Source organism: Micromesistius poutassou (assembly GCF_964030765.1).
Source record: "Micromesistius poutassou genome assembly, chromosome: 2".
In the NCBI taxonomy this organism is placed as follows: Eukaryota; Metazoa; Chordata; class Actinopteri; order Gadiformes; family Gadidae; genus Micromesistius; species Micromesistius poutassou.
The window spans coordinates 14239156-14266049 of NC_140272.1; the positions used below are offsets into that span (position 1 = coordinate 14239156).

The following is a 26894-nucleotide window of genomic DNA, read 5'->3' on the forward strand; positions in this document are numbered from 1 at the left end:
TAAATCCAGTAAAAAAAAAGTCCTAAGATGGGTGAGTTGCCCTTGAATACCTTCCATCGCAATATATTCACAACGTGGGAGGAGCTAAGCCACGGAGGATGTCTCTTATCAAAGAAGAAGTCCACTCTTAACAAGATTGCAAAATCCAATTTTAGAGGTCTAAGTCATCGCCAAAAGTCAATGGCAGTCATTAGTGAAGTTAAAACCTGGCAGCTAGCTGTTGACCATGTGTTCCTATTTGAAGCACCAACATCATTGCTGTGTTTCTTGGTTGTTGGGTTGTTGTTTCGACAGAGATTTCTATAAATAATACGGCCCTTTGGCGTTTTTTTTAACCGCAGCAGGCTACTACAACATTTTGCACCATCCCATCGGTGGGTGGGCTTAGCTCAGGTGGTAGGGCGGGTTAACTTGGAACCGGATTCCAGGCTCCTCTGATCTAAGTGTCAAGGTGTCCCTGAGCAAGAGCCTCCTGGCGAGCTGGCTGTCGCCCTGCATGGTTGACTCCGCCGTCGGTGTGTGATTGTGTATATGAATCCTTGTAAGTCACTTTGGATGAATGCGTCTGCTAAATGCCCTAAATGTAAATGTTAATACAATCAAACACCACTCAAACCACTCAAGATTTGATGAGGTAGAGACAAAATTCAAATGAAGCAACTCCTTAACATTTCATTTTGGCCAGAATTTGGAAATGAACACCCACATTTGAAATAGCAAGGAGATGTCCTTTACCCTGGACATCCATGATATAGCATGATAGACCTCACAGAGGACAGCGACGCAGGTATTGGATGCGAGGGGACAAATGGAGGGGCAAAAAGTGTGCTCAAGGTGGTTGCAGGAGATACGCGTCAATGCCAGGTGTGAAGGATGTTTGGACACAATGTAATACACAAGACGAATGCTAATTAATGAGGGAAAAAACATTTCCGCCCTTGCTTGTCCAAGGACTGTTAACTCAAAAGTCACAAAAAGTCTGCCTTTTGTGACCCTTTCTCTAGTCTCTCAGAGAGAGAGAGAGAGAGAGAGAGAGAGAGAGAGAGAGAGAGAGAGAGAGAGAGAGAGATAGAGAGAGAGAGCTGAGAACCTGTGTAAATACACATTAGCAGCTTTAGATTTTCCCAGTTCCCTCCTTCTTCACAGTTAATTAAAGGAAATGTCTGCCCTCTCCCCCCACCACCCATTCTCTTTATTTTTCTCCCTGCCTTTCTAACTTCGCTATCTCCTGCTCTCCGACGGGCGGTAAGAAAAAGCAAGAGGCACCCTGAGTGTTCGGACCAGTGCACTTCCAGATCATATCAGGCTGTCGCCATAAAGGCTGTGCTGCAGCGCTCCTATGCAATTACCGTCCGGGGATGATAAAAGAACTCATATAGGGAGGTGTAATGGCTTTTACATTCACACCTCATCATCCTCATCGTCGTCTCCAGGGCCAGTAGGGCGCCAGTCCGGTCCAGAAACATTAGCATAAAGTGGGGCCGATTTGAGGGGCGGGGGGGGGGGGGGGGGGGCGTGGGAAGCTTTCTGGGTTGCTGCTGGTTCTTTTTTTGTTTCGCAATTTTTCGGCAATCCCCCCCCCCCCTCCACCCCCCAGTCGACTTATTCTTTTCCCAGACTGAATGGGCCAACTTTAAACCCATGGAGATAACTGCCTCAAACTAATACTTTCCATCTTTCCTTCTGCTCTCCCGCTCTCTTCCTAATCCATACGCACGCAATGTGTGGAAACTCGCAAGCGTGACCAATCAATGTGCTCGGCAGATAGCGACAGGAAACATGGAAAACAAATTGTAGTTCTGATGTAAGCATATGGAATATGGGACTGAGCGTTGATGCAACACATTCCTACTGCGGGCTTATTATACGGGACGGATTTGGATGTTCATTTGTAACCCTCTATAACCTCCAGTGTGTAAAAAGAAAGAGTTGGCTTTTTTTCTACCCAAGTTTATCTCATAATCCCTATTTTGCTTGATTGTTTCCCCATAATTGAAATGGCATGCATTAATTGTCTCTTCAATGCGAGCATTTTATCCAAATCAAGTCGACGGTCTGAACGCTTATGCAGGCTTATCTAAAGGGGAAAAGCCCTTTTATCAGCTGCAGTGGGCTGTTAACCTGGTCCTGTGGCCAGAGAGAAATGGTCCAAAAGTGTCTGATGTTAACACTGGCTGAAAATGTTGTATAAGTTTACCACAATGACCTACTAAGCCCCCGTCTGTCACACAACCTATCCACAGGAAGGAGAGAATACAGGGAAGAGTACAAAAGAGGAGTTGAGAGTAAACCATCAGAAGGAAAATAGAGAGGATGGAAAGAGGAGCCTATGAACCATGTGTCTCCACGCAACAAGCATTTAAAATCAGCCTTGAAGAACTCGCTCGAGTCTCACAAACGGGCGTGGGCGGGCGGTGACCTGTTAGGACTGAGGGAGGCCGCACAGCATAACACAATAAACACATGCACACAAACACACACAAATACACAAACACACACACAACCAAATTGATCATAAATAAATTAAATGGAAGACAGGGTCAGCGGGTCTGTTTTCTGGGGGGTGCGTCACCGGTGGGCAGGGACAGAGAAATAAGTGCATAAATAAATAAAACCAATTCAACACTAAACGACTTTCTGATGGGAAATCGCAGATTAAAGTCATCAGGGCCAATCTTGAGCGGCAGGTCTCTCTGCGGGGGGCTCTTTCGTCAATGACCTTTAGTCAATGACCTTTACACCTAAAGTTGCACGGTTACTGGGTGGGGTCATGCTGAAAAAGGTCCTGTGTTTCAGGAGGTGACGGTCAAAGCCTTCTGTGAGGAGTTTGAATCATTTCAAAATAGTTGAAATAAAAACACCCAATACTGGTTAAAAACGTTGCATGGATGTCAATGCATGTTTTTTTTACCCACAGTCTAACATCTGTAGCTCCACCCAATTTCCATCACGTTTGAACTAGCCTTCAGAAGAGAAGCTATTCTGTGCCCGGGTCCCCTCGTTACTATGCAGAGAGAATGGTAGGCGGTGAGAGAATGAGTCAAATGCTAGAGGACAAAATCCCCTGCCAGGAGGATCAATGCTCTAACTGAAATAAACTCACAGCAGCATATTGGTAATCATTGGGTTAGCAATCTGCATAGGATACAGCAGGAAACAGGCCCCTCATTTACACCTTGTGTGTACTGAACCTCAACCCAGGAGGAGACACAGGTGTGGTGGTGCACTGGAAGATAAGCAGGAGTCCAGGCCATGCATTGTCGAAGATCGACTTACCCACAAATGCTTCCTACTGACTAATTAATAGCAGCCGTTTTCCTGTGGCCAGGCACTTAGGGCCGCTTTTGTCTGCAGTCCCTGCTTGCATTTGCTGCCCAGGGATTCATTCCCTCGCTAAATGTTTTCCTTACTCCTCTCACAGTGGAATATTAAAAATAACACACCGTAGGAAATGTGCCACTGTGGACTGGTGGAAGGCTCTGGGATTCACCCACCAGCCTCTTCCCCCCCCCCCCGCCCCCCCCCCTTTCCCCAGCCATATCTCGGAGAGCCCAAGGATGCTTTTCCACATCTGGTAAATATCTCAGAGCCAGTAAGCCGGGGTCTTAATGGAGCTGAAGAACGCAGGACTGTAATTACAGGGAGTTGTAGAGATGCCGGTCCCAGGTGGGCAATGACTGCAGGCTCAGAGCTGCCGCTGTAGAATAGACAGCCCTGTGGGGGTGAGACACAGGAGGGCTCAACATCGCTTTTTGTTCCAGTGTTTTCTGTTCCAGGCATGCGTGTCCCTCTGTCCGTGTGGATATCATTTTGAAAAGGTGTAGGGCTTTCATTATTTTGTTTCGTTATATTTATTGCAATTGCGCAGAAGAGGCATAACAGGGTTGGTCTTACCATGGCTTATCTTGTGAGCAGGCGGTTTTTGTGTGTTTCTTGCAGGAGCAAGAAATGTTTTGTTGGGCATGGGTCATGAGGTCCCAGCCCTATATATTTTGTAATGCTTTTAATGTCAAATTGACCATTGTGTTGCCCTAAGTCCCAGCAATTTTAACTGCTGCAAACTGCCGTACATTATTAGGAAAAGATTTGCAGTGGCCATAGGTTTTCACCACCCAGTAAAGACAGCGTTAAGGTGAGGGTAATTTTGGACGTCAAACCACCTTCTCTGATGGATGGATAAATGGAAGGAAAAAGCAATACAGAAACACAGTTGTACAGCTCAGTACACAAAGGGCCCATTTTACACAAACCAAACGCTACTCAACCTCATTAATCGTCTCAGTAACCATTCGGTGGATTGCCACTTCAGTCCACACAATGCCACTTCAAACCACAAACGCTACATTTTAAACACTTTAATTTACTGAAAGACATCCAACACACCTGCCGTTATATCCTCAATAAACGGGCAAATTCAAGAACCTGATAGCTCAGTTACAGCACCCACCACCAATTGGCCTTGTTTTGCCTCCACGAGATGAACTATTTAATTGCTTATTGTTCCCCCTGCTGTGGAGGACTCCTCTTTCTCCCCCAAGTGTACCGGCTGAAGTGCTATTGATGTGTCTGGCGGGTGGGGAGAGTACCAGATTACAACCGTCCCCACTCGCCACTCAATAAGGCTCACAGAGACACACTGGGATAGTCACACACACACACACACACACACACACACACACACACACACACACACACACACACACACGCGTGCATATTACTTCTCCAAGCAATTGCTGCTAGGAAAGTAGGAGAAGACATGATCAGAAGGCAATCAGACAGACGTGGCTCCCATTATTATCCCATATACTCTGTATTTAATCTCAATGATTACTGTGCTTTACACCGCTGATTATACTGCTGCCCAAACTAACCTTACTAGGTGGGAGATCACATTTGTGTTCAAAATAAATAAGAATGGATGAACGACGTAGAGGTAACCGAGATGGGAGGATGTTTAAGAGGTATTAAACATTGTGGCAACCCGTCTCCGGCACAGCGCCCCTGGAGGTCCAGGGGGCAGGTTGAGGAGGCGGTGTACCACAGATTTCCAACAGATGGCGCCAGTAAAAGCATTGGTGCCAGCCAATCAATCATTGAAATGTGGAGCACCTGAGGAGCAGGTGGAGAAGCATGCTTAAAAAAGCATGCTTCCACACTCATCCAGGGCTCTCCCGGTTTGTGTATGCGGAGAGACCAGAACGTCAGGGTTGTGGTGGTTCCACCCTGAAGAACAAGACTGTGGATTCTTCCAAAGGTGTTTTTTGTTCTGTTTAGTAGTAAGATACTTTGTTTGATTTTGATTAAAAGTGCCGTGTTGGCTTTAACTAAAACCAGAAGCGTGGGCTGTTTGGGACGAGGCGGTTCACTCTAGCCGAGCCGGGTTGCCACAACATCCATGAGAACCAGCCCGCGGAGCCGGGTTCTGACAGTGTGGCAGATATTGCAAAATGAGACCTATATGTTTTGGACTGAATGATAAATAAAATTCCACTATCGGGTTTGACAATTTTGTGAACAACAATGGAGTTGTATTTTTGACTCTTTCCGGGAAACTGTGATTGAAATGTAACATGTGGATTGTATTTAAGCTGTCTGAAGAGACGATGACATGCTTGCCAGACAAATTGGCAGCCATTCACTTGAAACACACAGATATTGCTGCTTGGGCCTCTGATGTGCAAGTGTAACACAGCTGTCATAAAACACACATAAAACACTTATTCTGCGCTGTATTGTAAGCCGGTAGACTGGGTACCCCTAACCCGTTCTGCCGGCGATTTGAATTCGCCCTGCAGCAGGGTCTGGAGAAGAGTACATTAGAGTACAGAAGAGTACAATACATTACTTTCTGCTTCTGAGACGTTTTTGCGGGAGCCAATCACCAAGCTGGCTTCTCCCCCTGGCACGCTATTGGCTGGTTTAACACAATGACGACAGGGAAGCGACGGCAAGCAGCCAATTGTGTACAGTCAGTTGAAGTAGGCCCGTTGATCACGCCTCTTGTGCTGAAGAAAATGAAAGCAGCCTCCCCAGACCAACGTGCAATCTACAATTGAGCTTGGTCTGGCAATAGCCAGGCTAGTAAGCTGGTGCATTGGCATCCCTTTTCTAGCTATAGAAACCAAGTGTGGGGAAAAAGGCTGTGAAAATACAGAGTTTGAATCTTTGCATGTCTTCTGTTGCCTAAAGTACTAAAAACTTTAATTGGACCATCTGTTGGAGCAAAGCCAGTGTGTTAATGGGGAAAGATATAATCAGAAGGCATAAGTAATGGACATATTAAAAGCATTAATAAAAAATGAGTACACTAGTGTACTGCAACAAACCAACTCCATGGCCATCTTTACCAATTAATTCATTGAATGTGTTACTAGGAGACAGCATCAGATGATAATAATATAGTCACGTCATCCAGTTCAGCATAACATCTGTCTTTCTCAAAACATTTGCCAATTCCCACATCTTCGTGTTTTTACAACCAATGTGACTTCTATCCTTCTGCTCACAAAACAAACTGCAAAGAAATAATCCAAAGTTTTCCCATTTCACACATCTTCACTATGCAAAACCACACCACTACTGTGTGTGTGTGTGTGTGTGTGTGTGTGTGTGTGTGTGTGTGTGTGTGTGTGTGTGTGTGTGTGTGTGTGTGTGTGTGTGTGTGTGTGTGTGTGTGTGTGCGCACATTGTCTTCTAACGACGAGCACACCATTAGTTTCGGACTTGATTCAGTCTAGGGCTTTTTTTCTTTAAGATCATCAGCCTGATTCAATGCAGTCGTTGAAAAGGCACATTGAAGGTACAAATATCAAATCTAGTTCAGATTTCCATCTTGAGCCCTAGTGCCTGGCTCGGACCTGGTGATAAAGTAGGAGAGGTGGAACATTTACGAGATGTCCGCACCCTTGAGACACCTCCCAAATTCCCCCTTTAAATTCAAAGACTTCAAAGTGTAAAATACTCTTTTTCTCCACTAGTGTTATTTAAATGAAAGTTTGGCCAGACAATAGTCAGGGGGAAAAATGGATTTGACAGACCTTGATACATCAAACTGTTGGGTTTGTTTGGGGAAAATGTGAGAAAATGTGAAAATGTGTGAGAGTAATTGGTTCTGGCAAATACAGAAAAATTAAGCAATTATGCCAAAGAGGGCTTAATAATTCCAGTGCATAGTCCTCATATTATTGAAAAAAAAAAAACATTCAGAAATATTTGACCTTCTACCATTTACAGTACTCCAAACGGTCAATAAGTGACAGACACAAAGATACCTGCAACCTTTTGCCATACAAACCCATCACAACGCTACATAATGCATAACAAAAAAAAGAAGCAAAAAACACCCTACACTATCTAAAGGATACACTGGCGGCTGTTCAGTGTCTGATCCAGCTTTACTTTTAGCAAGGGAAACATAATACTCACTTCATGCACATGGTCACCATATGAAATATTAATGGGGGGCGAACGCAGAGGAGTAGCAGTTAAAGGCTATGGGAGGAGAGGATGAGGCATGAGCAATGGCAGGAATAAGAGTAGGAAATAGAGCCCTCCTCTCAGTGACAGGCAAGGGCAGTGTCGTCATGATGAAGGGCTCCTCAGCAGCCCCCGCTCCCTGGCTAGGCACCACATAAATAACTGATCTCCTTATCTTAACATCTTCTTATTGCGCCACAGTCTATTTTTCTTTATTTATTTGTACATACTTGAATCGTATTATTCATAATCTTTGTATTTGATGCAATTATCAAACCCATTTTCTTTGAGCACAGTCTCGTTGGATAACTAGGAGATGCATGCCACACAAAACAGACATGCGTCCCGCCCCTGTGCCTGTGCATAGTAATTGGGTTTTTAAGGGGACACTTGATGATGAATGTGTGTGATCTTGTCTTTCCCTCAAGAGGATGGGATGTGCTCTTCAGCAGGAAATGCACCACTCCTGACCCTTGGAATCCCAGATTTATGATCATCCGTCTGTGCAAGCCTGCCCTGGTGAGATGTCCCCTTACCTTTCTCCATACTAGGGTTTGGCGGTTTCCCATTTTACCGGTACGGTGCAATGTGTGAGCTTACACCGGTTTTCTTTTACGCAAACCGACTGTACCGGCATTCCAGGTTCTGTCAAATTAAAGCATTATTACATTTTTTTTAGTCATGGAGCTACACAGCCAAGTACGCAGTGTATGGATTGTCACGTGGGAAAGACGATTTGAACCATTTGGAAGCAACGCTGACTGGTAATCACACGAATCGTGGCAGACACAGCAAAAGTGTGATGTATTCGAGTAATGGAGGAGTCCAACAACTGCAACATGTAGTTAATTTTCAAGCAGTCTCCATGACTTTGTCCATAGTTCTTAACACGTTCTTTTATGTTCTGACAAAAGAGTGCTAAAGTTAGCATATCACGCATGGCCACCTCTGGTCATTGTTTGTGCTAAAGTCAAAGTTTTCATTGTGAGATTGCAATTCCGATTTGCGTGAGTTTGGTATGGACAATCAGGACTGGGACCTCGGAGGTTGGAATGTGTGTGTTGTGCTGTGCTGGCAAAATCGCTGCCTTATATTTATCTTCATTTATGTCCCTCACGTTTTGTAAATATGAGTGGAACAGGTACACATAAATCATTATGTTCCACTTGTCAGCAGTTGCGTCGCGGACGCACACGCCATCTCGTGGTAAAGTTTGATATTCTGTGTTTCAATAAATATAAAACTTTGGAAAATTATTGCGGCGGCCTAGCACCAATCCATAACATGGTATCTTTACGAGATAAGTTGTGCATATGATGTATGTATACAAGCATTTTTTTTTATACTTTTGAAGATGCGTCCCAGTGATGATATGTATTTGATTTACATTTGAATTGAATTAGTCATCAATTAAACAAGGCCCATGCCCATTCAAACCCATAGTCTACATGAAATATACATAAGCATACATTAAACATAACAACAACATAACATATAGGTAAGTATGTAAAATATATTACATAGCAGCACCATCGTATTACCCTTAGAGAAACATAATCTGCGATAATGGATGCCCTAAAGAGGTTATGGCAGGCGACCGTAACCTCTTGTTTAACACCTTGTTTGAGGTGGCCTTGAGTCACACTGGATGTGTTTCACTCTGAGAGGAGGTCTATTAGCTGCCGTCTTAAAGGACCCCTGATCCAGACAGACCAGTGGTGACCGGAAATCTGAAGAAACCACAGCTACAGTGCAGTGCTGAGCCTGGGGCTGGCTACTCCATATTTATAACCATTTTTTTCAACTGTGAGACTCCATTTTATGGTTCAGGGGATTATTTTTTGAAACGCCACTTGTTGTTGGCTTACTTTCTTTTTTGCTTAACTTATTATTTTAGAGGAAACTTAAAAAGTTATCATTTTAATTAAAGACGAAGAAAAGGGGAGGCTAATGCAGCGGCAACTCAAGAGAAAAAAAAGATACACTCACAAATGAAGCCATTAATAAAATGAACCATTCGAGATGCAAGATTATTTGGCTTTTAGTAATTACTAAGAAGCAGGGCCAATAGAGCTGGCCAGAAAGTCACCGTGACTAAGCCTTAGCCTGGGAAGGAGCCTGAGGATATATGAGCGGAGCACAGCGGCGAGACCGCCGGACTAATCTAATACAAATGAACCAGGGGCCACATGCACCACTATCCCCCCCCAAACCTCCAGCCTTTTGGCTCTGGCCCTATGATAACTCAAACATCTCTCTCTCTCTCTCTCTCTCTCTCTCTCTCTCTCTCTCTCTCTCTCTCTCTCTCTCTCTCTCTCTCCTCTCTCTCTCTCTCTCTCTCTCTCTCTCTCTCTCTCTCTCTCTCTCTCTCTCTCTCTCTCTCTCTCTCTCTCTCTTCCCCCCCCCCCTCTCTAACCCGAGAGTCCTTAGGGGTGATCGCCGTGTTAGCCCCGGTACATCGACAGAAGTTTGGGACCGAATTAAGGTGGCAAAAGGGGTATTTCAGCCCGATCCACTAAACCACAACCACCACCACCACCACCACCACCACCACTGCCCTACCCTACCCTTCCCTCCCGGAGACTGATACTGATTTGTAACCCTGGCCCTGGCCCATCCATTGCAGCTGTCAGGGTGGCTGTAGAAGTAAGAATTCCTTGTCTATATCGGTGCAAATGAGAACTCTGCAGTAGCCCAGCTCCTCCAAGAGTCTGGGAGCACCACGCTAATACAGATGGAAAAATCCCTCATTAGTTCATATTTGGCCATGCTGATGTTGACACACACACACACATGCACACATAACACACACACATACAGACCCACGCACGCACACATGCACACATAACACACACACATACAGACCCACGCACGCACACATGCACACATACACAGCACACATAGACACACACACGCACGTATACACACACATAGACACACACACACACACACACACGCACACACATACACACACTGTCTAGAACAACAGCAGGGAAGGCGGGCCTGCTCCACTTGGTAATCTTTCAGAAACAGGGGCAAGTTTTCCCGGCGCAGAGGAGCTGAGGAGTGTGAAAGCCTTAAATCCAGGGAGCGTGAAAACAGCCACTTTGCTTTTTGAAGCTTTAAAGCAACAGAAGTGGCAGGTCAGCATCTTACTCAGGGGCTAGGGCTGCCAGATCTGAGCATTTAAAGCAGGTCTCCCACACCTAATGCCCCCCGCTATTACAATGTGTTTGAGACACGCCCGGGCAAACACACACCGGGACGCACGCACACACACACAAACCCGACCAAAGGATGTACCCACCCACATACAGATCAAAACCCACAGGCACACAAATGCACACACACACACACACACACACACACACACACATATACAGACACACCTACCGATGCAAGAATACACAGATAAACACACAGACACACACACAGATGCATGCAGACAGATTAAAACACACGCACACACACATACACAGACAGACAAACCCACCGCTGCACACATACACACACACACACTTTCGGTTAAGTCATGTAAACACATACAGTATATCAAACATGTTCCCATGTACACTATCACATCTCTCCACACACACACTATACATTATTTGGATTGCTGCATTCAAATGATGGACCTACATATGGAGACACACACACATGCACACGCACTTATGCACAAACACACACGCACGTTCACACATAGGGTCGGTCGCTGATATACATTCAGCAGCCGGTTTAGTGTTTGCTGGTGATTTGCAATTCGTTGGCCTGACCAATGAGAGCGTAACGTGTAGAGTCAGTCACAAGGGAGTAGGGAGATGAAGGGAGTGGCAGATGGGAGCGCGGTGATTCGAGGAGATTCTAAGTGATGGACATCCTCGCACAAGATGAAAAGAGAAAAGCCAGGAGAGAGGTGGGAAAGCCTTAGGCTGAAACACCGCCTTGATCTATAAAAACATATAGAGGTAGAGCAAGTACACAGTGAAAAAGATCATGCAGTACATATTTTATTAGTGATCTTTTACTTATCTTTTGTTGTTATCATATCATTATTGTTGTAAGGTGTATATTTCTGCATCGTATTTACAATGTCATTGCAGTATGAATTTCTATGATTAAAAAAAAAAGGACGCCATTAGAATGGAAATATTCATGAATGTTGAGTGAGATGTTCCTGGTATCAAATCACTATTTATTTAATTCAATATCAGACAATGTTAGAAACAGATTTCAGCAGCCGCTTTTCTGTATGACAGCAATGCACTACAGCATTTAACATACGGTACAGTATTGGATCCTCCATTGGCTCAATATCCTCATACTAGTTTGCTTCTGAGTGCAGGTCTATCCGCCTATGTACCTCCTTGTAATCTCAAGTGATTAACATCAGATGTGTTGTCTCCTCCAGGCTGTGATTGCTGAGCAGAACAGTACAAGGACAAAAGGAGATGGTGTGATCATTGAGTGACGATGCTGTATTGCATTAAGACGGGATCTGAGTCCACTGTAATTCAAACAACCTCAACTATCGGCAGAGTGACAGACGAACAGAATATCATTACGGATATCTAAACCCAGGTTTAAAGAAGTCATAGACATATCAGATAATGATATACTAAAAATACTATATCATTACGGATATCTAAACCCAGGTTTAAAGAAGTCATAGACATATCAGATAATGATATACTAAAAATACTGGTAATGTTTGCCTTACCTTCCACACATTCCGGATCTAGCTCATAGCAATGGTATTTGTACAATGCAAATAGTTTAGGATTTTATATAAATATATCGTACTCCACCGTACTCCACCTCCCGGAGAATATATGTCTGTCTGTCTGTCTGTCTGTCTGTGGAGGAGACAATCTCTGCTGCATTGCTGCATGGAAGTGTCACGGGCTGGACAACATCAATCTCTCTGCATTTGATCTGACATTGGGCAAGCACATGTTGGACCTCTGGCTACGCTCGACATCCCATCACTTACCATGCTGGGAGAGCGTGCTGAAGTGTGCGACACAAAGCAACGTTTTCTAACCGCAATGCCTAGAAAAAACAGCACATATTTAAAGGTAACCATGAAGGCAGCAGCTGAAAACGTGCAAGTGATTCTTACATCGAATCTTCGCTGAAGACAAACTGAAAAAAACCAAAGTTAACCGAACAGTGAGTAAATCGGGTCAAGTAAATCAGTATACGGCAGGCGATTGGCAGGTGGGTCTGGAAACATGTTTGTTTCGAGGAGCTGAAGGTATACCCGAGAAGGAGGGGGATTAAGGAGAAATCAGGGCGAGATTGTGTTTTTCCTTTGCAGGACAAATTAAGGAGCAGATGAGAATCACCATCACCTTGAGAGGTCTAGAGGAACTGGGTAGATGGAATATGGAACATGACATCTGTTTGACCCGGCTGTCATGATCCTGGCCAAATGACAGAGCCTCAGGCCGTTGTCTTGACAGCAGAGCACAGCAATAATGAAAGTAATGTGGTGTGTGTTCATAGTGTATATGTATAGATGTATATATATATATATATATATATATATATATATATAATTATACAGGAGTAGGACTATCATAGAATTGTAAAGATATTGTGAATTGAAACTCAAACCAGAGCATTGCAGAATAGCATCTGACTATGATGTACACTAGCCTAGACAAATAATAAATGTTTTTTTTTTAAATCAGATCCACAAATTATCCTTGTTTCAATTGATTTGGTTATGTGCAGTTAATAGCTAATGTCAGACCCAAATACTTTCCCATTGTCAATATTGCCATCCCATTGCGAAAAATCAGCTATCTGTATAAACACAAGAGACCCGACTCACTTTGCCATTAGCCGTTGCTGTAATAAGCCATGCTTAAATCAGCAAAATCAATCAACATAACAATCACTTTCTAGCAAAACAAGTCAACAGGGAAAAATGTTTTCTAATTATAAAACATGACAAAACATGGAAAAGAGGAGAGAGGAGAAACAGAGAGAAGGGGAGAATGAAGAGAACAGAGGAGAAACAAAGAGAAGATAAGAGAGAAGAGGAGAACGGAGAGGAGAGAGGAGAAACAGAGAGAAGATAAGAGAGAAGAGGAGAACGAAGAGGAGAGAGGAGAAACAGAGAAGAGGAGAATGAAGAGAACAGAGGAGAAACAGAGAGAAGAGAAGAGGAGAGGAGAGAGGAGAAACAGAGAGAAGATAAGAGAAGAGGAGAGAGGCGAAACAGAGATAAGATAAGAGGGAAGAGGACAGAGGAGAAACAGAGGAGAAGAGGAGAAATGAGAGGAGAGAAGTGAAACAGAGAACTGAAGAGAGGAGAAGAGGAGAAATATGATAGGAAAATAGCAAAGAAGCGAGTAGCGAGAAGAAAAGCCGAGGGGAGGAGAGAAGAGAATTGAACAGCGGGGAGGAAAGAGGAGAAACGGAGAAAAGGAGAGGATAAGAGAAGGAAGAAGAGAAAGGAGAAGAAAGGAAACAGAGAAGTGGAGCGAGAGGAGCGGGGAGAAACAAGAGAGAAGAGAAGCAACAAAAAGAGTAGAGAAACAAAGATAATAATAGAAGAGAGGAACAGAGAGGAGGAGAGAAGAAGAGAAATGAGCCATGGAAGTTAATTAGCTGTGTTAGCCGGTAGCGTGTTACCTGCTAGCTCTGTGTGAATTAGGCCCTAAAGACTGCGCATGGATCTAAATTGCTCACCCGAGACACACGGCACGGCCCCTGCATGGGTGTTTTTGCAGCAGAGTGGAGCGAGCTGAGCACTTAATACACATCTCGCATGCATGCTGGCAGGACCTGAGCATGCACTGCACATTATACACCACCTGCCAGTATGGCTGGCATCCGTCTATCTATATATCAATCTGTCTACACACTAGGGGTGTAACGATACACTCATTTGTACCGAAAAACGGGTCTAACGGTTCGATGCACGTTTCATTTCGTTACGTACCGAAAAAAAAAAAAAACGTTAAAAAAAAAAAAAAAAAAAACGTTTTGTTTTTTTAAAACAACGTTTTTATTGATTATCACACACTCTGTGACTACCTTGTCTTGTCCTGATGTTTTGTGTTGAGGACCACAATGGAAATAAGTCCTGGACTTTATTGTGTTTTTATCCTCAATTGTATTTGAGTAAGGCATTTGTTTGATACCATTTAATAAATCAAATCAAAATCTAATTTAAAAAAAAGCAAAAAACTGCTGTACCGAAAAACATAACCGTGACTTAAAAACCGAGGTACGTACCGAATCGTGACTTTAGTGTATCGTTACACCCCTACTACTCACCCATATACCTATTAATCTATTTCAATCTATCAATTAATCAATCTACCTATCATCTATTTATCCATCTATTGATATAGTTATATTTGTACCATCCATATAGTAATCAATCCGTCCATCTATCATGCCATCTATCAATCCATCTAACTTTATATTTATCACTCCTTTTATTGATCCGTAAACTGTTAACCTCTGATCCTCAGTCAGACTACCACACCCCTACCTCCCTCCTATTGGCCTCCATCACCGCCCCTATTCCAGGGCTTGTGTATCCTGGAGCCCCAGCACGGCCGCTCACAGCCTCTGATCTCAGCCAAAGCGCTTCTAATTGATTCTTTAAGGGATATAAGCTCTCTCTCTCTCTCTCTCTCTCTCTCGTCTCCTGTTGCTTAGTTCCACTGCCCGATCACTTATAAAAAAAAGTAAATGAATTCCTACTATATTTCTTGAGAACAGGAGAGACCATGGGGTCAAACTGATTGAATGTGTTCCTCAGATCTGGCCGCACTTCAATCTGTATCCCCGTCCCTCCGTTCATCGCTCTCCCCAATTGCCTCTGGCCCATCTTGTCATAACCCCATGATTTCGCTTGGTCTGTAATTAAAATCACAGATAAGACGCAATGATTGCATGCTTTTGGAGACCAATGTTATATATATATCCAATCTGTGTGCGAGTTTATGTGTAGGTGTCTGGCTGTAGGTTTGTGTGTGTGTGCGTGCGGGTGCGTGCGTGCGTGCATGCGTGCGCGCGTGCGTGCGTGTTAGAGGCAGTGGGCATATGCCTGCGTGTGCACTTGCTTATGTGTGAGTGATCGCACCGAGTGGGTGTGTATCTGGGGTCCGTCCTCCTGCTTGCAGTGTGGTGACGCGGGCTGCCGTTTGCAGAGATCAGCTTAAGAGCTGCAGGTCTGCCTGCATATGGCTGGGGTGTGTTGTTGACTGGGGGAATGGTACCGCCGGAAAGACGATGGGTAAAGCAGGGCTAAAAAGGCACTCTGCCTTCCGTCCGTGAGAGCGGTAACCCGTGTTTGCGGGACACAGTCGCAATTGACCCTTCAAAGAGAATGGGATTCAGTCCAGTGCACAATGTCACTCCGCGTCTGCTTTCCTCCCCGAACACAAAGCATTTAAACGGCATGTCTTTTTGACCAAAACAAACACCGCCAAACAACCTCGGGAGAGGAGCTATACTCACTAAATCACAAATTCACATGTTTCCTTGAATGCTCCTTGTAACACGGGCTTGGGCCGCCTTTCAACTGCAGCCCTGCTGAAACTAGACGGGTGGAGGACGAACGAGAACGAACACACACACACACACACACACACACACACACACACACACACACACACACACCACAGGCCCGCTGCCAAAGGCACGGGGAGATGTGTCGCACAGTTGGACGCCGCCTCGTCTTAAACTGTTTTTCTCCCAGGAAGGGAGGAACAAACACCCGGTCCTGGTGCAGCACTGTGCACGGTGGGTTGTAATTATATCACTGCAGCGGCAGAGAAAAAGAGAAACACCGACTGGTAAGAAGACAGCAGCCACAGTCATTTGATCAATTGGAGATGATCTGCTACCGCCGATTAAGTCAGCGTCACAATTTGCAGTCGCGATTATCTCATGAGGTTCCCCCACGCATAGATGATGTTTCGCCAACGTAAGTGCGCTAGGTAGCCTGTGTGTTTACACCAGGTTGAGAGGGCTTCAAGCACTGCTTGGACACATTCGCCTCACAATGCAAGCTGTGTTGCGTCTACATTTTTCATTAGCATGCATAATGCATAGCCCCCTTCCGTTGCCCCGATACAGATCGCATGTTATTTCTGATGTAGAATGCCTCATACGTTGAAGCTCGCTGTTGCTGTGCGATCTGAGCCAGCGAAGTAACCGAGCAAAGAGCTCCTGTTATGTCGTCTGGAGTAGATCCATTACTCAGCAATGGTATAATTGATCGCTGTCTATGGGCACTTCAGTAATAAGGAATTGATTTGTCCGTCCTCAAGGGGTGGGATGGTTTCCGAATTGTCTTACCGAAAGCTGAGAGGCCGAATGATCTGATTTGACATGTTGGGTGAAAGTAACCCATGGCTATGTGTATATTTTTTGTTTTTTAGGACTTATGATTAAATGCTTTCCTCTTCAGATTGTGCACACAGTGGACAAATATAATTTCTAACATATGATTCGCTGACAGGAAACTCAATGGGAAGTTCCTGCCTGGTAATACCATCCATCACATTTACATACTCAATATAATCAAAAATAATTAGCAGTGGATTAGAGCTGGGAAGCCAGAAGCTTCAATCAAAGCTGAATTAAGCGGAGCGCTGTCCATTTCAGGCTGGTGAGGGAAAATAAAAAAGTAAAGACGGAAAGCAAGACCAAGCCCAGGCTTAAGTGACTGGTTAAATGTAGCGTTTACGCCTTGAGAAAGACCCTAGAGACTGCAACGGGACATCCATAGTGTTTATGAAATATGATCCCAGGAGCTGCTGCCTCAAACAAGCTTTGTCTATTGATCATATCTAATTAGCAGGCAGTTCCACTTCACACTAGCCGAGCGACGGGGGATGGGACATTCTGTCCAATACGATAATCAGGACAATTCTGTAGGACAGAATCCAGGATCCAGAATCCTGCCAAGTACTACCATTATGATGCATGCAAACATGCAAACTGTTTAATGCTAATCCTAGTGAACATCATTGTTATATTTTGTCATTTCGAGCATGCATTCTACTCGTCAACATAACTCTAATGAGTTGAGACAAGCACATGGATGAATAAATTCTTCAAATTATCTGCTAAATTATCTATTGCAATTATCCTTTCCAGACTAATATGACGCATTTCCCGCAGTGATGCTGAGCTAACATAAGCTTGTCATTGAAGCAGGTTATCTAATTAAGTTCTGCCTGTGTGCATTCAAGACATTGAAGTAGGATTTGTCATTTGAGCGTTGTAACTGTCACACACACACACACACACACACACACACACACACACACACTATCATCACTTGCCTACACACACACACACACACACACACACACACACACACACACACACACACACACACACACACACACACACACACACACAATCATCACTTGCCTTCATTTTTTTGTTTTGACTCAATCCTTCACTCAATCTCTTCACTCTTTTTATTCCTAGATTGTGTGACTTTATTTCCTTTTTTATCCCTTTCAACTTGGTTAAACTTCAGAGCTCATACATTTGATGAGAGCCAGCTGTGGGGGGCGTGGGGGTCTGGACAGTCCAGAGGCACTGACTTGTAGGTTGCAACATCAATCATCCATCATACATCAGGCTCTTATGTGGCAGCAGACGGCTCTCGTGACAAGGTGTACTGTAGGCTTATGCCCCCCACCAAATGTACCACAATTTTTTTCTGGACACACACAAACACACACATGCGCACAAAAAAAATGTGCGTGAAAAAAAAATAAAATAAATACATTCAGAAAGACAAAAATGTTTTAATATTTCAAATCAAATTAAATATTTGTTCTAGATCAGCATGAGCAATATTTTCTAACAAATTAGCAAATAGTCAACTGTGTAAACTCCTTAATAGCTCACTGATAATGATCTAAAATGTCAATAAAAGAATCAATATTCCTGACATCTAAATAGTGCAGTTTAGAAAGAAAGCACATATTCGTTTTACCTTGTTTATATAAATTCAGTTCTGAAATAACGAATAATAATAAAAAAATAAATAATGATAACAAAAAAAAATAACAAAACGCAGCACCGGTCACACACAAACTCTTGACATCCTGTACCGCGCAGGTCAAGGAAAAAGCGCCAAAGCTAACTTTGCTAGCTACACGAGACTTAAGTGGACTACCTAACCTTATCACCTGCATAATAACTTATGCAGGCTGCTAGCAGTTTGGACGAGCAAATGAGTAGCAGCAAAGCATCAACATCGACATCATGGCAAAGTCATGACCCGCCCTTATCTGCATTTCATTGTCTGGTACTCGTTGATGACTTAAATGAGACGTAGACCCCCCCCCCCCACCCCCAATATTGTTTTTGCAGATCTACGCAAATCACGTGGAAGCCCTATTTTCGGGAAAAACTGTGAATTTCGCGGAAAGGTGACGAGCTTGCACCCCTACCCACATAAACACAGGAAATCTTGGTCAGGAAAATAACTTAGTCTTCACATTTCCCTTTGGCCATTATCTCTCATTATCCCCTGCAGCGACAGATCTGAGGCTACGCTTTTAACTGTAGCATTTATATTCCTTAACCAGAACCAAGTAGCTAATGGTATGAGGTCAAAGAAATGGAGAGACAAAAATGATAGATCTTTCTGTCAAATAGAAAGAGTATATTTGTCACATACATACATACATACATACAATTAATGTTGCAGAGTGTGGTCACTCACAGCCTTTCAAGATTCAAGATTCAATACTTTAATTGTCATACAACGTAAGTTGTTAGGAATTTGCTGCAGTGTGCTCTATAATACAACAACAAGACAAACACCACACAAAAATAGTAAGCCAAAAGGCTAAAATGCACAATACAGACATAAGACGTAGAACATACATAGAACATCATTCATTCATATGTTCATGGCTCGTCCCTACATGGGCAAGAGGAAGTTCACCTAAAGTGCATGTTTTAAGCGCAATTACAAAAGTGCAACTGTGACATACAGGTTAAAACATTGCTAAAAACACAGAAAACACATTATAAATACCTTGGATTTATCTATCCGCCTCCATAAGGTATTGGTGCAGGGAGAGCTATTTAGCAATCTAATTGCACTACAGTATGTGCTATTTAGAAAATGAGAGGTCTCTGTTTTAATAGCCCTCAGCCTTCTACCTGAGGGGAGGAACCAGGAGATGGTTGGCAGGATGAGTTACATCCAGCAGGATTCTCATGCCCTTCCGTTGCATGTGGGCCTTGTAGATTTCTGATAGGGGGGTGAGTTTGCAACCTATGATCTTCTCGGCTGTGTGAACTATGTCTAGCTGTAGCCTGTTCTGGACGGTGACAGTAATAAAGACAGTAATAGAGAAGGAGAGAATACTCTTGATAGTGGCACGATAGAATAGCAGCATCTCCTTACAGTCCACCCCAAATTTCCCCAGCTGCCGGAGAAAAAGAGCCTCTGGTGGGCTTTTTTGATGATACAGCTCAGGTTGTCTCCCCATTTCAGTGAGGGTGAGATTATGGTCCCTAAGAATGTAAAGCTGCCCACCCGTTCGACCTCTACCCCATTGATGGACAGGGGCTGGGACAATACCCCCTTGCGGCGAAAGTCCACTACCATTTCCTTCGTTTTTAAAACATTTAATTCTAAATTGTAGTGGGAACACCATTCCACTAGTGTGAGGACCTAAGAATCATTATTCTTAGAGATCAACCCCACCAATGTTGTCATCTGCAAATGTATACATTTTGACAGAGTATGTAGAGAGTATGTATGTGATACACAATCATTAGTGTACAGTGAGTACAGTAGGGGGATAAGGCACACTGCTGGGGGGCGCCAGTGCTGATGTATTTGACCCTGGAGGTTTTGCTGTTGACCCTAACCACTTGTTTCCTGTGCAGCAGAAAATCCAATATCCAATGACAGAGAGAATCATGCACACTCAGCTGTTGAAGTTGTTTAAAAAGTTTGAGGGGTAAAATTGTATTACCATTGACTTTCCATTGACAGGTAAGAGCTAAGTTGCTATTTTTGGTCATTCTGTTTCTCGCCCTTACAGCAACAGCCTGTGTTTCTGCTAGCAAGGCTCATGGTGGCTTGGCAGTAGCCAGCCCCAGTCTCTGCATCCATCAAAAGGTTATATAACGAACTGGACTTCCTATTAACCTGATGTTATTGTATTAGGACTGTGCCAACCTAATGGAGAGGGAAATTTTGAAAACAAATGTAGTGGAAGTCTGGCCACGTCTTCCACCACACACAGAAACCACACACAGAAACAGCTTGATTCTCAACGGCTCCGTAAACGCTGTCGGCTCTCTGCTGTTAGCCAGAGAGGGCACCCCTTTAAAGGCCCTGTGACTAAGTACTCCTAACTCTTGTGATCCACATAGGATCATTATTTAGTAGGGCCCTAGTCTAATCCGTTCATTCACATTACCATTATCATGCTTCTCGTTCTATACATCTTATAAACAGTGCAGGTCTTTTACAAGGAACGTACGACAACTTTATTCTTACATTTACATCCGTGGGTGTATTCAGTTCGCCAAGCAATTGTTGTAAATTACATTTCAAATTACATTTGTTTTACCACAGTTCTCTTTAGGAGCACTGTTCCCGATATACGGTCGATGGTTGGTCATAATTGCATGTCAATCAAAACCTCTACAAGTAGGCATTCTTGACAGTTAACCAACGCTGTGTCCCGGACTTAGTCTGGCTCTGTGAGACCATGGAACAAAAAAACAACACACAGCCTTTGCAGGGGTAGGACTTGGAGTAGCGCATTATATTTAAGTTGTCTACCATAGGCTACATCCCAGGGCCGCACCCCCTGTTTAGGACATAACAGTGGGTGACCAGAAACCCATCAGCCCCTGACAGCGTACCGTACTGCCCAGCCTGGCCCAGCCATCGTAAACTCTCAGCATGTGTTTTTATGGCTCTCTTTGGGCCAAGGGATACGCTGATTCAGTGGAGGGGGCCACTGGTGGATTGGGGAAGACAGAGGAAAACAAAGGGAGATAGAAGAGGGTAAATGGCTAAAAGGATAGAGCTATGAAGAGAAAAATGAGGGACAAGGGGTGAGCTGACAAAAATGAAAGCGGAGGAGGGAGGAAAGAGAGGAGGAAAGAAAGAAAGTAAGAAAAAAAAGAAAGAGGCTTGAAAGTAAGACTTGACCAAAACAATCAACACATGGCAGTAGTGTATTGACGTGTGCACGGTTATGGCGTTAAATTAAATTCTGTGAAACAAATCTAATTTCTTTGATACCGAAGTGAATGAAGGGAGTTCAATTCAATTCATTCCTCAAGATGAAATGTCACTTTTGTTTTCAATGTCAAAGTTAAGACAGCAGGCGTTTTTTAAATTGGAAATTTCAGCAAACAGTTAAAAAGCAAAGAACATCAGGGCACATTTCTTATGGTAACAACAAGCAGTTTAATAAAAGAAAGATCCTCTTCTCCCGCAAGAACAAATTAACTGTGCGAAGAAAGCGGGCCTTTGGCAATATCTTCTCGCTTTCTTGAAATAACTATGACTTTGTGAATCGATGCATCGCCCAAATTACTTGTACACCTATTGGTGATTTAAGAGCATTCACAGAACCAAGAGCCACTGTAAAGTGAACATGAGTGAAGAGGAGGTGTTCAGCATCTGTGGCTGATACGCACGCACGCACACACACACACACACACACACACACACACACACACACACACACACACACACACACACACACACACACACACACACACACACACACACACACACACACACACACACACACACACACACACACACAGCTATAACACTGCCATGCAAAAGGATTTTGAATACAAAAAAATTGCTTGATTAGCTCTTGTCATCTCTTACTGTTTTGGAGACGTGGGGGGGGGGGGGGGGGGGGGAGCTAGTGAGCCTCCTGTACAGGCTCATATGTTGGCTGGGAACACCTGGGTCTTTTGTGTTTCACAATCACAACACGACGCTGGCTGCCGAGATGCGAGTCGTTCACACTATTGCGCTATTGTTCTCCACCTCTCTCTCTCTCTCTCTCTCTCTCTCTCTCTCTCTCTCTCTCTCTCTCTCTCTCTCTCTCTCTCTCTCTCTCTCTCTCTCTCTCTCTCTCTCTCTCTCTCTCTCTCTCTCTCTCTCTCTCTCTCTCTCTCTCTCTCTCTCTCTCTCCACCCGCACAGTTCCACGGTGAAGGGGGCTGAGAGCGGGGGGTGTCACCAAGAGTTATGACTGCTTAAAAAAAAAGAAAAAAAAAAAAGAAATCAGTCCATTATTATGTCTTAGCCTGCTTTACTTTCCCGGGGAAAGGTGCCAGCTCATAAATCTCCCACAAAGTGAGAGTCGCCAAAAGCAAACATCGGAAATGGTTCTTTTTTTTTTTTTTGGTCAGCAGAGAGTAGATGCTAAACCCTTCAACATCGACTGCACTGTGTTGCAGATGCGGGGCCAGTCTACAGCTGATCGGTGGTCCCCCTGTTGTCCATAACAGGACCGGACACACCGACGCACAACTTTGGACGTTTGGTCAGTCCCCAAACCCAACAACCAGACAAAAATAAAACCAACAACCACCAATGGGTTCCGGCACACTTGCCCGAAGTCGGTTGGTTGGTTTGCCTGCCCCGTTTGTAGGCGCAGGGTGTGAAAGCACCTTGAGGCGCGGAAACCATCCGTATCCCCACCACGTCCCCACTCACCACGGTGAAGTCCTCGGCGCTGCACTCGGAGCCCCGGTAGCGGCAGGCCAGGAGCATGTCCTTAATGTCGTGGCCCGTGCGGTCGTAGAACTCTCGCATGTTGAACGGCCGCGGCTTGTAGCTGTCGAAGTCTGCCTTCTCCTTCAGCACCTGCAGCACGTTCTCCTCCACCAGGTGGGTGTCGCGGATCTCGTACCTGAGGCAGAGGCCGGGGGGGGGGGGGGGGGGGGGGGGGGCAGGATCAAAGGGTTAGGCGGCGTCAGCTTTATGTGGTTTGATGGCTTACTCACAATTTGCAAAATGTCTAACTTGATTTTGTCTTCCTATAGGAAAGATCATCATTATCGCATACAAATATTCTGTGACGTGAAAGAGGAAAGTACTGAAGTGCACTATGCACAACCTGTCTTCAAACGGTATGAGCTGAATGCGATGCAAGGATTCATCCACAGTGCATCCACTGAGCACTACTCTAATGTTACTCTGTACAATCACAGAGGATTTCCATATCAGTGTTCCAAGAGGCCCGAATCAAATTCCCTGTGTCGTCTTCCATCTAAAACTCAATAGAAGGTAAGAAAAAAGTTTGGAATTGGGAACACTGTCATTCAAAACAAGGTTGTTCTTGCCCCGTGGCGTTTATTTGCAGGGACATTTTTGTACCACACTGTGGAATTTTATTATTCATTCATTTTTTATCCTTGACTAAGGACATCCATGGTGTTGTGAGCAAGTGTTTTATGTTCATAACCCACAATAAATATGCATGCACAACTATGTACAGAGACACGCGCATGTGCACACACACACACACACACGCGCACCTAGCTATAATCAGTAATTATAAAACACTACAACAGTTAACACCAGCCAAACTCCTTTTTATATATATATTCATCACACACATATATACATATATAGATACACAAATACACATATTGACATGTGACACATTGACACATTGAGAATGGTTGCTCACGCTCACCCTGCTTTCTGTGTTATGGTTGATATGCTGATTATGATCTGATTATAAGCCTACGTATATAATAGTTTAAAGAAGAAGGCGATTTTTAGTGTAGAGTGTTTACATGCAAAAACTCAAAAGTTTTTACTGTTTCGCCACACTATTTGAGTTAAACGAGTTAAACCATTGGTGTCTCGTAAGGAACCCACTCATGTTACTTAGGTCTTGGAATGGTTTTCTGGATGTGTTTAGAAGCCGCAAAAGCTTCCCTCAACATGGGGTGACCCTCAGGAAAACAATAATAGGGTTAAAAATCACCAGAGTTCTCCTTTAAGAACCACCACACACAACTCAAGGCAAGGCAACTTTATTCAGTTAACACTTTGTAATGTTGACTACATTGTGCTTATAAGTGGTTATGGCTGATATTGAATTTCAGCCTCACACACATATTCTTTCTTTATTCTTTATTTCAAGGATAGCACCTTCAGATGTATCATCTCATTTTCGAGGGGGTCCTTAAAATAGCCAATCTATATGCACAGACAGACAGACAGACAGACAGACAGACATTTTGGTATTTTGTAGCGGATCTATTTAGATCAAACATAAATATTTGGTCATGTATCCTGTTATTGTGAAATGTGATGGGCAGTATAAACGTGGCAAGAAGTCAAACATAAATGCTGTATTTCTCTTCCCCACAAAGACCATTTAACATGTGGTATAATTAAACATTGACAGGCTCAAAGAGTGGTGCTTTTAGACGGTAAAGGCATGGTTTCTAATGCTGTAATCAGACTGGAGAGCCCTCCAACACTTACTTGAAGATGCATGCAATTTAGCTTTCAGTTCACTGACAATTTATACACCATATGGTCCAATTATGTTGACGTGCAAAATACAATCATATCGTGCATTTAAAAAGCGGGGAGTGACCCCAGCCCCCCTTTCAAGCTCTGAGTAGCGGTGGTAGTATATTATGCGTGCAACACACACACACACACACACACACACACACACACACACACACACACACACACACACACACACACACACACACACACACACACACACACACACACACACACACACACACACAGAAAGAGAGAGAGAGAGAGAGAAAACAAATCCTGGGGAAGTTATTCATTGCGTACCTCCGTCTGCCAAGCAACACAGCCTCTACCACCTGCTCACCACCCCACTCTGGCTCTAATTAACCTTCATTAAATAGCCTGGCCCTGCCTCACTAAGACGCAGGCAGGCGCCCATGGAGAGCGTTGTACAGACAAAAAGGCAACGTTCATCCCCCCCCGTCCCCTGCCACCACCACCCAAAGCTTGATGGTGACGGTGTTGATGAAGACTGTCGGCCTTTGCAAGAGTCAGACATAAAGATACAAACTGTGTTGGAATTTAGAGATAAGCAACCACATTTGTATTGGACAAATATTTCCCTTAAATATAAAACTTCATTAAACATATGTTCTTTTTCCCATAAATTCAGCAAAGCGTCATATTGTTCACTTGAGGGCCATTCCAAGACGTGTTCCGCCGAAGACACAACGTTGTTTACCCGTTGCAAACAGAACGAAATGCAATACTCAGTGTTGCGTTTCGGTAAGACACAATCAGCGCTATAATTTAGAAGGAGAACAGAATAGACCTTTGCTCTCCAATGTTCTCATCATTTGCACTCAAGGTGGCAATCAGTTATTGCTTCATGTCGAGTCGTTAGGGCTAGGAGCATGCAGCGTCGGTGGAAGATTGCCCTTATTGTGCTGTGCATGAGTTTCAAAGAGAGTCAGACAATATCTTCATCAAACTGAAATGGTACAAGGTTGCATATGAACCAGGGGCGGGACTGAGGGAAACGATGGAGAAACCAACCCTGAAGGTGCTGAAGTATACTGCGGTGGTGACTGTGTTTACTTAAAATACATGATAGTGCCAACTCGCTAATGTAGAGATGCATTATTAAGTCGAGGTAATTTCACAAATCCGCTGATCAACATTTTCTTAACTGAAACTTTGCACTTGTCCGACCTTAATTTCCAATTGCAGTGACCTGTGTGATCACTGCTCATGCGCTTCAATGTTATCCCTGTTATCCCCTTCTTAATATTCCCCTCTATTTTAATCTATAACACTTGTCACTAGTAACAATGTCCTAGCCTATTTTTACAGCAAACGTTAAATGCTTCTGTTGCTATTGTGGGAGGAAGTATATGTTGATCGGTAATGTATGACATTACCAAGAATGGGCTTTTTAAAGTAGTACATACAACCATTATTGTTTCTACCATTCAATTATTTTTGTGTGTACAACATTATGTTGCTTTACAAGCTTAAAATAGCAACGTTTCATGACGCCAAAGCAGGCTAGTTACCTGTTTTTAATTTTCTGTTCTTATACTAGCTACAGTTTATTAATGGAGATTGAAGATACTAAGAAAATCACTTCTAATTACATGCTTTCCATGATTTCCTTTTTTAAATGTTCCAACATTCCTTTCAAATCTCTGTCAATCTCTGTCAGAGTGTGCTGCTCCAACTGTTCTTTTTTTCGTGAATAAGGTCCCACACAATCTCTCTTGACTGTACATATGATACCCTCCACATACCAACAATACGCAATGTGGTCAGCAACATGAATCTAAAGGCTTTCCACATAAGAAATTCTCAACCTTCAGCACATAACCATACCAAGGGCACGTGGTTTGGTGTTTTGTTTC

General features: G+C 43.7%; 1 protein-coding gene across 1 annotated transcript in view; it reads right to left on the minus strand.

Moving 5' to 3' along the window:
* asic1b (acid-sensing (proton-gated) ion channel 1b) overlaps positions 1–26894 on the minus strand; it is a gene marked incomplete at its 5' end in the record, with an annotated part of 159771 nt that overhangs the window by 124241 nt on the left and 8636 nt on the right. The window contains one exon of the mRNA XM_084464509.1: positions 23197–23392. Within this exon, the coding sequence (XP_084320635.1) occupies positions 23197–23392 (196 nt within the window). The remainder of the gene's footprint in view (positions 1–23196; positions 23393–26894) is intronic.